At 38.7% G+C, this 14,071-nt stretch overlaps 1 protein-coding gene across 7 annotated transcripts in view; it reads left to right on the forward strand.

Moving 5' to 3' along the window:
- The window catches only part of EYA1 (EYA transcriptional coactivator and phosphatase 1), a gene marked incomplete at its 5' end in the record, with an annotated part of 143,717 nt that overhangs the window by 58,814 nt on the left and 70,832 nt on the right, over positions 1-14,071 (forward strand). For 3 of the 7 annotated variants that reach the window (XM_084202615.1, XM_084202618.1, XM_084202619.1), the window contains 2 exons: positions 2,217-2,266; positions 3,671-3,798. In XM_084202615.1, coding sequence (XP_084058741.1) covers positions 2,217-2,266; positions 3,671-3,798 — 178 coding nt within the window. Of the gene's footprint in view, positions 1-2,216; positions 2,267-3,670; positions 3,799-5,623; positions 5,693-14,071 lie in introns of those variants that run through there. The other 4 variants (XM_084202616.1, XM_084202617.1, XM_084202614.1 and 1 more) reach the window with 3 other exon arrangements.

Below are 14,071 nucleotides of genomic sequence, written 5' to 3' on the forward strand. Positions count from 1 at the left end.
TCGCATTCTTGAGAGTAGATTTATTTTTCCTGGACCACTCTGTGGATTCAGCTGACCAGCCTAAGTGAGGATTAGTTGTTTTAAAGTTATTTTGATTAAAGAGTCATTTTTAAATTTGGTAACGTGCAACACATGTTTTAAATAATCCTTGAGACACAAAGGAATATATCTAAAGTATGTCTAATGAAAATGAAAATTGTGGATATGAACTTTCACAAGTCATGGAGTGTTGGAGGACATTTAAGGTATATATTTAATCCACTGTGAATGAACTGTTTTGGGGTTTTTTGCCCTGTCCCACAAATACATTAATGAAATCTTTCTTGCTATGCACATACATGGACATGTGTATTTGTATATATGTATATAATGTATATATTTTCAAATGTAAAGAAGTTGCTATTTTTGTAAAAATTTGGTACTTAAAATAGTGAGGATTACATTTAAAAAAAAATTGAATCAAATATGAATAATTGTGTAGTGCATGTTGGAAAATATTGGTTAGTTAAAGCATCCATTTGAAAAAGGAAGATTTTTCTATTATAAAAGATGGGTTTTATAAGATCCTGTGCAAGAGGGAGTGAAGATAGCTCTGTAGGCAAACTTAGTTCTCACCTCTAATTTTTTCCAGGTGTTTAGAAGTAACAGCAGAAGCATATCCTAAGGCACTCTGCTGCAGTTTCTGGGGTAAAGAACTAAGGGGGGAAAAAAAATTCCTTGAACCGAAATGCAGAGTTTTGACTCTATCTGCTAGTCTGGTTTGATTTGGCATGCAGTGATGTATTGAAAAGCGTGTTATGCAGTACTTTGGGTACCCAGTTATAAAAAGATTGATGTTCTTCAGCATGCATTATTGCATGCTTCTTGACATCATTCGTAATGTTCTTCCTTGCCTGACTGCCCCTAGCAGTTGTTTACTCTTGCTGGTAGTAATTCTGTCTGTGATTAAAAATAACAAAAAACCCACCCTACAGACACATAAGTAGGATTTGCTCGGATGATTTTTATGGCACTTAAAATGCCTCATCTCCCTTGTCTTTGCTCTGTGATCATTTAAGAGATGTCAGTTCAGGTTGAATGGAAACGCACAGGAAAGATCCTCGCTGCAGACATTGGGAGGATACATACCTTGCCCAGAGAAGCTTTCGTGTGCTTTTAAGCTAACAGTGTCTAGGAGTATATTTCCACCTGAATTTATCACCTGCTGACAATTGTTACTGTCTAAAGTTTGTTAGTAAAGCAACAGAGTTTTTCTGATGGAATATGAAAACTATTACTCACCTGAGTTATAAAAGGAATCATTTGATTAAACTAAAAAATTGTTGGTGGGCTTTCCAGTGGAAAAAGATTCCTTTTCTTCATGAGTGACCTCAGATGTAAATGCTACAGCTTCCTCCCATTTATTTAGCCAGAAGTATCCTTTTAAGTGACTTTTATCAGAAATCTCATTAGCAACTGCAATTTTTAGGAGTAAGACTATGCAATAGCATGTGGAGTTTTTGTTTTAATTTGACATGGCTGGAGGTGGGCTTCTTTTAGAGGTGATTCTGTCAGGCTGTGTACTATATAGTGAAGGTCTTTACCGCAGGTAGACTCGCCCCTTGTTATTCTCTACCTCTCCTCCCCAAAAAAACAACACCAGCATCTCCAGCTTGCCTTTGGGCTGAGCTTGACTTGTGGGTTCCCTGCGGCCCAGGCACAGAGGAAGGATGGCGAGGAGCAAAGAAAGAAGAAAACCAGTGCGATGGGGGCAAGACTCCGTCAGGACCGAAGGAGAAAGGAGGGATGAGCGGAGCGGAGCGGAGGATGCTGAGGGGCTCGGGGCAGGAGCAGCTGGCGCTGCCCTTGGCGGGCGGCGCGGCGGGGTTACCTTTGCGGGGTGCGGCAGAGCCGAGCCGAGCCGAGCCGAGCCGAGCCGAGCCGAGCCGGGGGAGGAGTGAGCCCCTGTGCAGCTGTCACGGGCCCCTGATGAATCACTATCCCGTCACTTGGCTGCCGTCCCCTGGCGCGGGGAGGAGGGAGAGAGACCTGCCGGGGAAACAACAGTTGAGCCTTCAATTTAAAGACAATATGCCTTTCAGGGGCACCGCGCCCTCCTCCTCTCCCTTTGGATTTAAAGGACAGAATTGTCATCCGTAGTGATATCCTTTCTTTAAATTAAGGCCTCATAGTAAAGTGGAGTAATAGAAGCTTCTGTTTGTTTCCCTGGTTTACAGGTGCAGAAGTCCCAAACCAGTTCAGATGTTGCTGTTTCCTCAAGCTGCAGGTAAGGATTCAACAAAAAAATGCTGATTTTTTGCAAGCCTCCTATTGTTGGGGATTTTTTTAAACTTCAAGTGATAGGTAAAATATTTATTCTTGTTTCTCACATAAGCAGATGAGTAAGTGCTGGACCGTAGCCTTTACGTGTGTGCAACCAAATCTGTAAACCATGAGCACGTAACTTTTCCACTAAATTGTTTGAGTTTATCTTTGATGCAGGCGTCTTGAACTCATAGCAGTATCATCTTCTTCTTTTTGTGTAGAATGTTTTAGGTAAAGAAATATTAAATGAAGAATCTATGTTTAGAATCTGTGATAAAATTTCAGTTAAAATACAAAAGCTTTGTACCTGAAATGACACTTGGAATATTTATACCATTACTGCAGGAGTAATTTTATATATAATTTTAATAGTCTTTAAAAGAGCCTAAGCATTTCTTTTAAACTGAAAAATTACTAGTTCAAATGCCTTGGAGGCACAGTAACCTATGAAGTTTCTACTGGGAGCAATTACTTTGAATGAGTACGTCAAATAACAATATTGAAAGTTTTAGGTATAAAGGAACAGAAGGGTAGGGAACTTCAGTCATAAGCCCCAACACCAACCAAGGGATATGACATGGTGGTGATGACGCTTGGCCTGTTAATTTAGGGCCATTGAAAGCACAAATCTTAAATATTCAGCTGCTTTTGTGCCGCTTAAACGTTTAATTTTTGCTCTTTCCTCATTTTGAGTGAGCGACAGCTGCTGAGGTACAGCAGAGTGCTCAGGCACACCAGCGCCTGCATGGACTCACTGTATGTCGGTCAGATCCCTTCCCAGTTGGGCACGCTTTCTGTAATCCACAAAGCAAACAAGTGAGCAGACATAATAATGTTTTAATGCTGCATTTGTTTCAAAGGAAACAGAGGAACAATTAAGTAGTTTGCCAGAGTAAACACATACATCAGGAATATCTCATTCCCTGTCAGTAGATGATAGGTTTCCACAATTGCTTCAAGTGTTTTATTTGTTTTGGAGGCCCATTATATTGCCACTGAGTGGTAAATCTTGAAAAAGCAGAGTGTTAATTTGTTTTTAAGAGAATATATATATCTTCATATATTGGTGATTCCATCTTTGTACATATTTTAAAAATACAAGATTACATCAATTTTTAAAGTGCAGTGCTTGGAATCTAGGTTTTATTTAGTTACAAGCTGCAAAAATAATTAAAGTAGCTGGCCACTCATGTTTGGGGCTACGACATGAGTTAAGCACTGGAAAAAATCAATTTGGGAAAAAATATTAATTTTTTACCAAGTGTTTTTGGGATGTTGATGAATAGCAGGCTGCATCTTATAAATGCACTTCCTCTGTAATTCATGTTGACTTATGTCACTAAAACAAGTTGCATCTTGTTTTCAGGTCTATGGAAATGCAGGATCTAGCCAGCCCACACAGACGACTAAGCGGTAGTAGTGAATCCCCCAGTGGTCCAAAACTTGATAACTCCCATATAAATAATAATTCCATGACACCCAATGGCACAGAAGGTGAGCCAGACATTTTATTTTTTTTTTTTTCAGTGTTTCATAACTTGTTTTTTTTCTCCTTTTTAGCTTTGGTGTTCTCACAGTCAGCACGCTCTATAATGTTTTACTATTTTAGGTGTTCTGCGTTTATTCATATGTTACATGAAGGCAATGTTCAATGTTTATCAGTAGTTACTATTATCAAGTTTCAGCAATAGCTTTCATTACAGGTTTATGTTTCTTTCATGGAGTTTGAGTGAACTGAGCAGGTAGTATGTGCAGAGCTTAAAATGAAAAAAAAGTGAAAAGAAAACTGAAAAGGAAGTTTAATGATGAGAGAAAAGAAGTAGGTGTCTGTACAATTGCCATAGTACAAAATGTAATTTTTCAGTCTTTTTTGCTATTTTGGTATTTTTTTATGTCTCACTTTTTGTAAGCTCCTAAGGCTATGAGAATTTTGTCAAGTAGGCTAATAAAACTGAGTGTTGAAAGTTCCTCAGGCTAGCTTGCTGCTCTGATGGAGTGACCAAAATTCAAACAGGTGTAGTAATTCAATGGGGTAAACTGATACCTATTTCTCAAGAAGCAGTCAGGCAGTTGATAAGTTATGTTTGTTCTCAGTAGAATACTAACAGCAGAACAACCTAACAGCTTTGCCAGTAATATAATACATCTATAATACATATAATAATACATATAATGAAACACAGAAGGGTTTATGCAACGAGCAGCAAAAAAATGCTCTTTCCTGTAGCATTTCTATGGCAGTAGTGGGAGAGATCATATGTGACATTTAACTGGCTGTGTGAACAGAGACTTAATGCATTACTGGAAGACAGAGTCATGCAGGTTCAGTATTGCTCTTCAGCATAAATGTATAGGTAAACTGCTACAACTGTTGTAGCAAAGATATGGATTTTTTTTTCCCTAAGAACTGGGTTGTAGTAGTGCTGTCAAACTCTTTAGGATTATGGACATGCATTTTTCCAGGAAAGGCACATGTCAATCAAACAGATGTTGTCCCCCCCTCAATTCCCCACATATCTTTGTTATTCATTGTAATTGGAGTCCTTGGTAGTGGGGACAGTTTATGGGTTATCAGATTAACAGGGACTTGTGCCAGACTTGTGTGTAATTTACTTTTTCCTATTGCTGTAAAAGTATTGCTTCAATCGAATATTAAGCCATTAAAAAAAAAACCTTTTTAAAGGATAAATAAAGTGCTTACTGTGCTCATGGAGTTTAAGCAGGAAAATATTTTATGTCCATAAATGAATCTTCTTCCTTTCAAATATAAAAGTATGTTATTATATTTTTATATCATATTACTAGGTATATACCACTTTTGGTACAGGATAAAATTGCCCTTTCAAATTAAAATTCTTTTAGCTCACAGAAGCCTTTGTTGTAAACTTCATGAGCTTTTCTACCTTCTATATAACTTGAAGGTTCTTTTGTAGCAAAAAAAAAAAAATAGGGAATGTTCCTTGAAACACTGAAAGATGTTCATCATCTGACTTGACTTTTTGTTCAACATGTAGTGTTGTGTGCATCCACTCTGAGAAATGCTTAACATTACTTTGTCAGGAAATGAGGTATATGTTGTATCTATTAATGCACTGACCTCAGGTAGAAAATAATTTCGGAAATAATATCTCAACTTCTAGGTAGGTATCAGACTTTATTGAAGGAAGTCAAACCATGGTAATGTATTTGTCTGACACTAGAACTTTCCAGTTTAAAAGAATTTGGAGTGAATTCTACCCAGAAAGCTCTAACTTGCAATAGATGTTTGCCTCCTGAGACGAAGCCAAACGGTTTTCTTTTGTTTGCCCTTTTCCCTCAGGTGACATGACCCTCCTCAGCACTGCAGACTGGCTGCTCAGCCCTAGCACACAGAGCCCTGCAGGTTTGGGTGCTGCAGGCGTGGGCACTCAGCATGCAATCTTGGATGTTGTTCCAAAAGTGTCCTGAGAGACAGCTTGTGCTTGGCGGTTCTGCTCTGAGCTCTCTAATTTGAAAATTCCTGTCTCTGATTGCTCTTAAGTGACAAAGAAGGAAAAGTTTTTCAAAGAAACTAGTAGAATAATTTATTTCTGTATGAGATGTGTGCCAAGAGACAAAATTTGTGAGTGAAGCATATCCCTAAGAATCTGAAGGTGGAATTTTTACTGCTTATCTCTTTTATCTTGAGAAAACGTTTTGTTAGGCTCCTTGAGCTGCTTGAAAGACTTAAGAAGGAGTGGAGTGAATGAAGCAAAAGTTTCCTATTTTTTTTTAATGAAGTTTGAAGTAAAATTATTTTTTCTGGGATTCTTGAAAGAGAATCCTGCTGAGCCACAAGTGGCTGATTGTAGGGATGCGGTCGTACGGGCTTGCCGAACAGCTCTTCCTAGATGCTGCAGTGTGGTTTGCTTGTTTGTTGCACATGGAGTGGAGATGTGGGTTGCTGAATCTTCACATGTCAAATGTAATATGTGAAACCAGCTTCTACCATGCACACATTCTCACTAATGTGAAAGAGCCCTCCTCCCCGAGCATAAGAGATCTTCATGTGACTGAGAAGAAGGGCCTCTTGGTATTTGCATGTTATAAATATCTTGTAAAGATATGTTAAATTTGATTTGACTATGGGTGTGATTTTGACAGGTTTCCATACCCTGAAGCACAGGATATGTTCACTAGATGAGGGGAGGGGAAGAAGAAAGAGGAAGGAAAAAAAAACCTGTCCCAAAGTGAAATGGCTGCATTTCAAACAAATGTTCATTAATTCCTCTAAGGCACATTTTCAGACTTGTCTTCTATTGATGTTTTTCTGGAAGAGGATGTGGTTGGAAGATAGCTCACTTTGTTAGCTAATATTTTTAGCTTCACTGTAAGTTTTCAAAGCACTGAATGGGGATTTAGTTGTGCAATTGGGTCTGAATTTAATCTCTACACGCAGCTTATATATAATAACTCTTTGTGTGCTTAAATTCACTTTGAGAGAGCAAAATTCTTCTCTTGGCCAGGCAGCATGGTCTTCACTGATGGGGAAGTAACAAGGAAATTATAGACCTTGACCAGACAGAAGTTTCCCAGGATCAAGTGCAGAGGACTAAAATGTCTGGCTAAAGGCACTTAATAAAACCAGGCCTAGTATGTCAAGGTGATGCTGACTATATAAATACTACAGTATTTGAGGTTTTCCTGTTCTCTTTAAGTGTATTTCCACAACATACCCTCTATTGTAGAAAAGAGCAAGCCCTGAACACCATAAAAATTATGGCCTTGTATAACTTGCCTAGGAAAATCTCTTAAAAAAAATAGGGATCAAAATGTTCATAGTTTTGCCTTATCTCCAATCTTCCTTTGCCAGTGAATTGCCATGGTGGGTTGATACTGAAGGAGTTAAAGGACCAATAACAACAGAAGCTCATAAAATTGCCATTCATTAAGTTTTATCAGACAGCTGGTGGCTTTTCCAACACAGTGCCCACTTTGGTGGATACCCTTTAGAGGGGAAAGGCCGTGAGTAATCAGTAAACTTGAAAGGAGTAGGAAATCTGTTTTCCATGGCAGACAACTGCATCCAGTTTCTGCCTACAGAGATCTTTACTTTTATCTTAAGAATGTAAATCAAATCTGATGGATGGCATAGAGTGAGAAACAGAAGCCTGTGGCCCATCATGATGATGTTTTATGCAACTGAAATGGAAAAGAATAGATGAGGACTGGGAGAAGGAGCTGTTATTTTCTGACCAACTTCTCTTCATTCATTTAAGCAGTACAGACCCCACACTGCACTTGTATTTGAGTGTTCAAGAAGGAAGGAGGGAAGGTATTGTCTTATGAAGTGGGAAGGGAAAATGGATAACAAATTGAAGATCAGATTTTCAAAGATACATAGGAAGGGAGGCTTCAAAGGGAGTTGGACATCAAAAATCCTTTGGAAAAAAATGATTCTCACTCTTTAAGTACCTGCTGCAACATGAGAATGTGATCTGACACAAAGGCAGTCAAAGCTCTCCACTACGAGACTATCTGATTTGGGGCCATTAAAAAGGTTGTTTTAAGTCTGGTGAACATAAATCCATCTTTGGGGTTTCAAAAGGCAGCACTGTATGGTATGTTTGCTGTCAAGTTGCAGTATTACAGAATGGAGAAAAAATTGTTTTCAGTATTTGCTAAAGTAATGGGGGAGTAAGATGTTAAAATCTGTAGAGAGGGTAGAGCTGGTAGTTGTTATGGCATGTGATGTAGATTTCGCTAAGTAAATTATATTTCTATAAATTATATTTCTTGAAATTCTAGAAATACTTTGTAGCACTCAAAGTAGTCTTTCAGTATTACAATTAAGCAATTCACATTGGCAGTGAATGATTTTTAATTTATTCCTAATTTTTTTACAATTTTTGGAGTTTTGTGTGCTTTGGGATGCAAAGTTGTGGTAGGCGATAGTGATCGGGCAAAATAATGCTTCTTTTGGTGATTCTGGTTGGATTCCAATACCTTTTAATTACTCATTTCTGGAGTTCCTGTTAGTTATGTACGCTGAAATTTCTATACTTGTGTTTGCACTAAGGAGCTTGGTGGTATGAAACTTGTAATTGATACCTCCATATTTAGACATCCTGAAATAATAGCATACTTAAGGTAGATGTAATATTTGCCTTTTAGTAGGGTATTAGCATCAAGAGCTATGGATGCTGACTTCTTTACTCATCCAAGAGGACCAGAGGCAAAAACTGCAGGGGTCCTGGTCTCCCAAAAGCAAGCTGGGGGTCTGTAGAGGCTAGTAGGAACCTTCCCCCTGATGTCACTTCTGGAGGATAAAAATCAGATCCAGCTGATTTATGTGAAGGCAAGGGGCTGACATGGATTATCCTTTCTTCCCTGCTCTTCATCTTTTTTTCCTTGCTGTATTACATTGGCTTCCTTCCAGACTCTGTCTTACCTGTGCTTTCATTCTCCTGCTTCACCAAGAGTCGTTCTGTTCTGAGCACATGTAGCATAATGCTCTATTATTCCTCTTTCATAGGCACTTGGCCAGTGAAATGACTTGTCCACTTCTCTGCTGACTCAGTCAAGCAACTCCTGTTGCAAGGTCTTGGGGAGGAGACTGGCTAATAAATATTTATTTACTTACTGTCTTTTCTATATATATGTGCATCCATTTTTGACAGTCTCTATTTCAGTTTCTTCCGTAAGTTTTTCCTGAAAGAAAAGACCTCCTTTAAGTGATAAGTTAATAGCAAGACTGGTTCCCACAGGCATTTGAAGTAAACAAAATACTCCAAATGACAAATTACTTGAAAAAAAAGGAAAAATCTTAGAAGCACTATTATTTTAATATCGTTTATTTTTGAAAGCTTCTCATGTCATGTAGATGTTCACAACACACACTGTTTCAGACAGTGGGTGAAGCATGGTGGTGAGAGAGCACCCTCTGACTGTGCCCAAGGGCCCCAGAGCTCCACGTGCCCAGTAGTTGTGCACAGGCTGTGGGGTTTCAAGGGCCTGTGAGAATGTCCACTTCTTTTCTCAAAAGTAGCCACAACACATCATTCTAGGGGTGGTGTCCTTCCAGCGGGACCAGCCTGTTATGCACGTGTGTGTACAGTTGTGTGATTCCATACAAAAATGCCACATGAAGTGTCGTTTGTCATATGCCTGGCCAGTAATACAGATGAGAAGGAAATCCAGCCCCAGCTGTCACTGTGCACCTGCAGAAGGAACAGAAGTAGAACATCTTAGTCAAAGATCACACCTTAAGAGGGTGGTATTTGAAGAGCCTTAATCAGCAACTTCAGAATTGTGGCTCGATGATTTAGCATTTGCATTTGCACCTTATAATCTTCTGATGGATTTTGCTTGTCCCGAGTAGATAAAAAAGCATGAAACTTGGTTACACTTCAGGGTTAGCCATGTCATTTGACCCTGGTCAGTGAGTGAAGTACCTGTGTCACCATGTTTGATGAAAAAAGCTAGGGAATTTGCTGCTGGTGGTGCTGGCTGGAGGGGAACAGAAGCCAGCACTATCTCTCTTTGTCCGGGTGAATTTGGCTTTAAGTCTATCAGTCCTGGAGTTCAGACACTGGCCAATGTAGAGCATATTATTTCTCATTTATGAAAAGTCCCAACTGCTTTGTCATTGTGCTTCTGTCTTCATGAGATAGTCTTGCATCTTGTACACCTAAATGGCAGAGCAGGCTTGACTTCTCTATGCTGCTCTCCTGTTCACATGCAGACCTCCATGTTTCCAGAAGGCAGTGAAGACAACCTTCTTTGCCCTTAATGACTGGGCCTGTGATGTTTTGTGGTCATTTTGTCTGGCTTTGGTTAAAGAATATGAATATTGTTTGGGAGCACTGCAAATTGTTAAATGTGTACATGGTCAGATTCCCAATTGAAAAGACGAAAATTTAAAAAAAAGGAAATAGAATAGTCCATGACTCTTTTAAAAGGATTGGTTTTGGATATATGCTACCTCCATTTGCAAGGGAGAAATACAAACACTTGGTATAATTGGACATGTGAGTGTGAAGGGATAAGAACCTTAGTTTGACTCAGATACACACATCTCCCAGCTGCAGTGAATTTTAACTTATGACTGTAGTTGTCAGATAAAAATCCAGATAAAAATCTTGTTTAGCAGCTACAAATACTGTCCACCTTTGTCTCCAGAGAGATAGAGAATTTGAATTTTTGTCTTTGAATTTTCTTTCTGATTTTGCACTGTAGCAGTGACACCATTTCTTTGTAAATTTAAGGTTTTTACTGCTAGAGGAGGAGGTACGAGGATGTTAAAGCCCTTTCACCTTAAATGCATAAGAGGAAGATGAGAGTCTTGGGGGTGTATGTGGTAAAACCTAAGTGTTAACAACAGCCCAAATATTGGAGAAGTTTTGAAGCCTCTCACAGCAGAGGAGGGGAAAGCAGGGAACAGTCTGGGCTTGAACTAGAATGTGCTGCTTTGAGCAGGGACTTTTTTTTGAAAACCATACAAAAATTTAGGCTGGAAATTACCTTCTGGTAGTTTCCAGACAATGAGATTCAGGAAGAGTTCTCTTCTTTGAATAGCAGTAACAAGTAAGTTTATCAGGCTTCATGGTCAGAAGCTCATGATTTGATAATCTGTGATAGAAAGAGACAATAATATCCTGGATAGGAATTAGTATAATTGAGTAACCTGTAACCTTTTTATAATTGCAAGACTCTTCACTACAAACAAAGGGCTGTTTGAATAAAATAATGGAAAATATAATCAGCTTAGAGGTTCAAGGTAGTATTCTTGTCTTGTTGTTAGTAAAAATTATCTTTATGCTTCTAGGTGAGCTTTGGGCTTCTATAGTGAGTACAGAAACAGGATGATGTCAAGCAAAACAGTGTGTGCATAGCAATTATTATACATAAAGTACTTAATCAAGATTTACATGGTGTTTAATTACTACTATTATTTGAAGATGCCAGCCAAAACAGGGCAAGAGATTGTGTTTTTATGTATGTCTATAAACAAAGTACCACACTTTGTTGAGTCTCTTGTAGCCCATGAACACTGAGAGCCAAGAATAATTTAATTTTGCCCACTTTTTTGTAAAATACAAAGAATATAATATCATGGTGTTAATTCAATCTTAAAACTACAAAGTTAATGCCTATTTAATGTCAGGCATGTTTGCAATATTTCTATTCTGATTTAATGTATATGGCATAGCTGTTAACAAAGATGAGTTCAGTAGAGCAATACTTACATGTATTTAATGTGATAAAAGCAGTTTTAAAAAGATGTTTTAAAACCTTACTTTTTGCATGCTTGAAGGTGCAAATCTTTATGAGGTATTCCTACAACTTCTGTGCTAGGAGCAGCCAAATATTAGGTCTCAAAATCCATATTTAAAATAGCCAGCATCTCATTCCTCATAACACTCTTTACTGATATATATACCAGGAACTGCATGACAAGCTGTGAACTCAGAAAGTTGTTACTTGGCCAATGAACCACATGAACTTGTGGGTTCTGGTCTGGAGTTCTTTCTCTCAATAAAGTTCAGAAACTGCCATGTCAGTCATTTTTTAACCACCTTTTGCTATACAGCTGACAAAACAGGGCACATTGCACTTGCAGTCCCTGAGTTCCTTTAGAAGAAAAATCTTAACAACCTATACAACATTAGATCAGCAGTTGTGACATCTCTGAATTTTTTTGGTTTTTTTTCTCCAAGCTAATATTTGTGCTATTATCTGCTACTCCTATTTTTTCTATTGTTCCATGTGTTTTCTTACACAGTTTCTGTTTAAGATTTTTAGAATCTCACAAATTACTAGAAGCAAATAATAAGGGGGAAAAATCTCTTTGTTGACATAGTTTCTTAAGCTCCTTGATATATAAACCAAATCTAAATCATTGGTTCCAAATACTGACTTTATATATAAACCAAATCTAAATCATTGGTTCTGAATACTGACTTGATATATAAACCAAATCTAAATCATTGGTTCCAAATACTGACTTTATATATAAACCAAATCTAAATCATTGGTTCCCAATACTGACTTGATATATAAACCAAATCTAAATCATTGGTTCTAAACACTGACTTTTTGCAGCAGGTTAAGAAGACATTAGTCTGCTTCTTGAACTTCTTACTGATAATCTATTATGTGAGTGGTTTGGGTGGCACTAAAACTTAGTAGTACATTGCTAAATCAGAGTCTGTATCTAGAATTCAAGTCTGATGATTCTGCTCCTGTGTAAAGGTCAGTCTTGATAAACGAGCAGCAGAGAGGGGAACTTTTCCTGTGTCACTTTCCACAGTTTTTACCACAACTGAGCATGTTGTTGGCTGTTATTGGCAAGCTTGCCATGTGTGTTGTCTAGATGTGGCAATATTCCCACTCATGTCCCAGTGTTATCTTGTGAAAGCTTAGGACATATTGCAGAAATGTTAATTGCCATGGAAAATGTGAAGAGCTGAACTCCAGAGCACCCATAAGCAGCACGTGGCAGGGCCAGATCCGTGCCCAGCCAAAGCCTGGCTTCCTTGGACAGCTCCATATGTCTCACTTCATAGATATGGATGACTCATGTGCTGCTGGGATAGACTGTGAGGATTGTATTCTTAGGCAGTGCCTTGGCAGTTTTCTTTCCCTGTGATTCTGGGGTGAAATATGCTCCATGGCAGTTGAGTTTTGCCTTGGACAAACAAGAGAACTTCCTTTGCAGTAAGGGAACATGTAAATATATCCAACAGATATTCTTGGCTATTCTTATATCCATGGCTATTCTTCTCACTTTATTTCTTTGTATAGCAAGATTTCATCCTCTTCAATGTGTGTAGGCTGATAGAAGGAAATATGCAGTAATGTTCAGTGCTTGGGGACTGGAGAGTTTTTCAGTACCTACTCATCTTTATTAAATTTCCAGCTATCTTTGACACAAATGTTCATTAAGGTTGTGGTTGTTTCTAAAGACAGCATTCTAGGGCATATTTATTATCACCCAAGTAATGGGTATCCAGATCCAGGGATCCAGGAATAATGGGAACATCCTTTCTTATATCCTGGGGTTTTTTTTGCACTCAGGAGATAGAACAGCTGAGAGAGAAAACATAAAGTTTTTAGGAAAAATTGGTGAGCACCTCAGTCAGCAACTAGAATTCCTTCCCATGAAGATGGCACTGCATTATATTTCATATTTTTCCTGTATCTTTAAAAGTAGTATGTGTAGTAAACAGCATTCAGTTTTAAACCATGTTGCACAGAAGTATTGCTCATTAGTCATAGAAACAGAAATTACATTTTGAAAGTGTTTTTCTGAAAATGGTATCTTAAACAAGGATCCAAATAGGTGCTCAGAGGCTCATCCAACCTGTCCTTGAACACTTCAAATGATGGGGCAGCCACAGCTCCTCTGGGCAAGCTGTTCCCGTGCTTCACTGCCCTCAGAGTAAAGGATTTCTTCCTGATACCTAATCTAAACCGACTCTCTTTCCCTTTGGATCCATTCTCCCTTTCCCTGACACTACATGTTCTTGCAAAGGGTCCTTCTTTATTTTTCTTGTTACTGGAAAGCCACAATTAGATCACCCCAAAACCTTTTCTAGGCTCAACAGTCCCAAAAGTCCTAGCCTTTCCTTGCAGGGGAGGTGCTCCACACCTCCAATCATCTTGGTGTCCTTCCTCTGGACGTGGTACAACAGCTCCATGTCCTTCCTGTGCTGGATGCAGCACTCCCAGTAGCATCTCAGAGGGCAGAGCAGGAGGCAGAATCCCCTCCCTTACCCTGCTGGCCATGCTGCTTTTGATGCAGCCC

This window comes from Fringilla coelebs (genome assembly GCF_963513975.1).
Source record: "Fringilla coelebs genome assembly, chromosome: 1".
Lineage (NCBI taxonomy): Eukaryota > Metazoa > Chordata > Aves > Passeriformes > Fringillidae > Fringilla > Fringilla coelebs.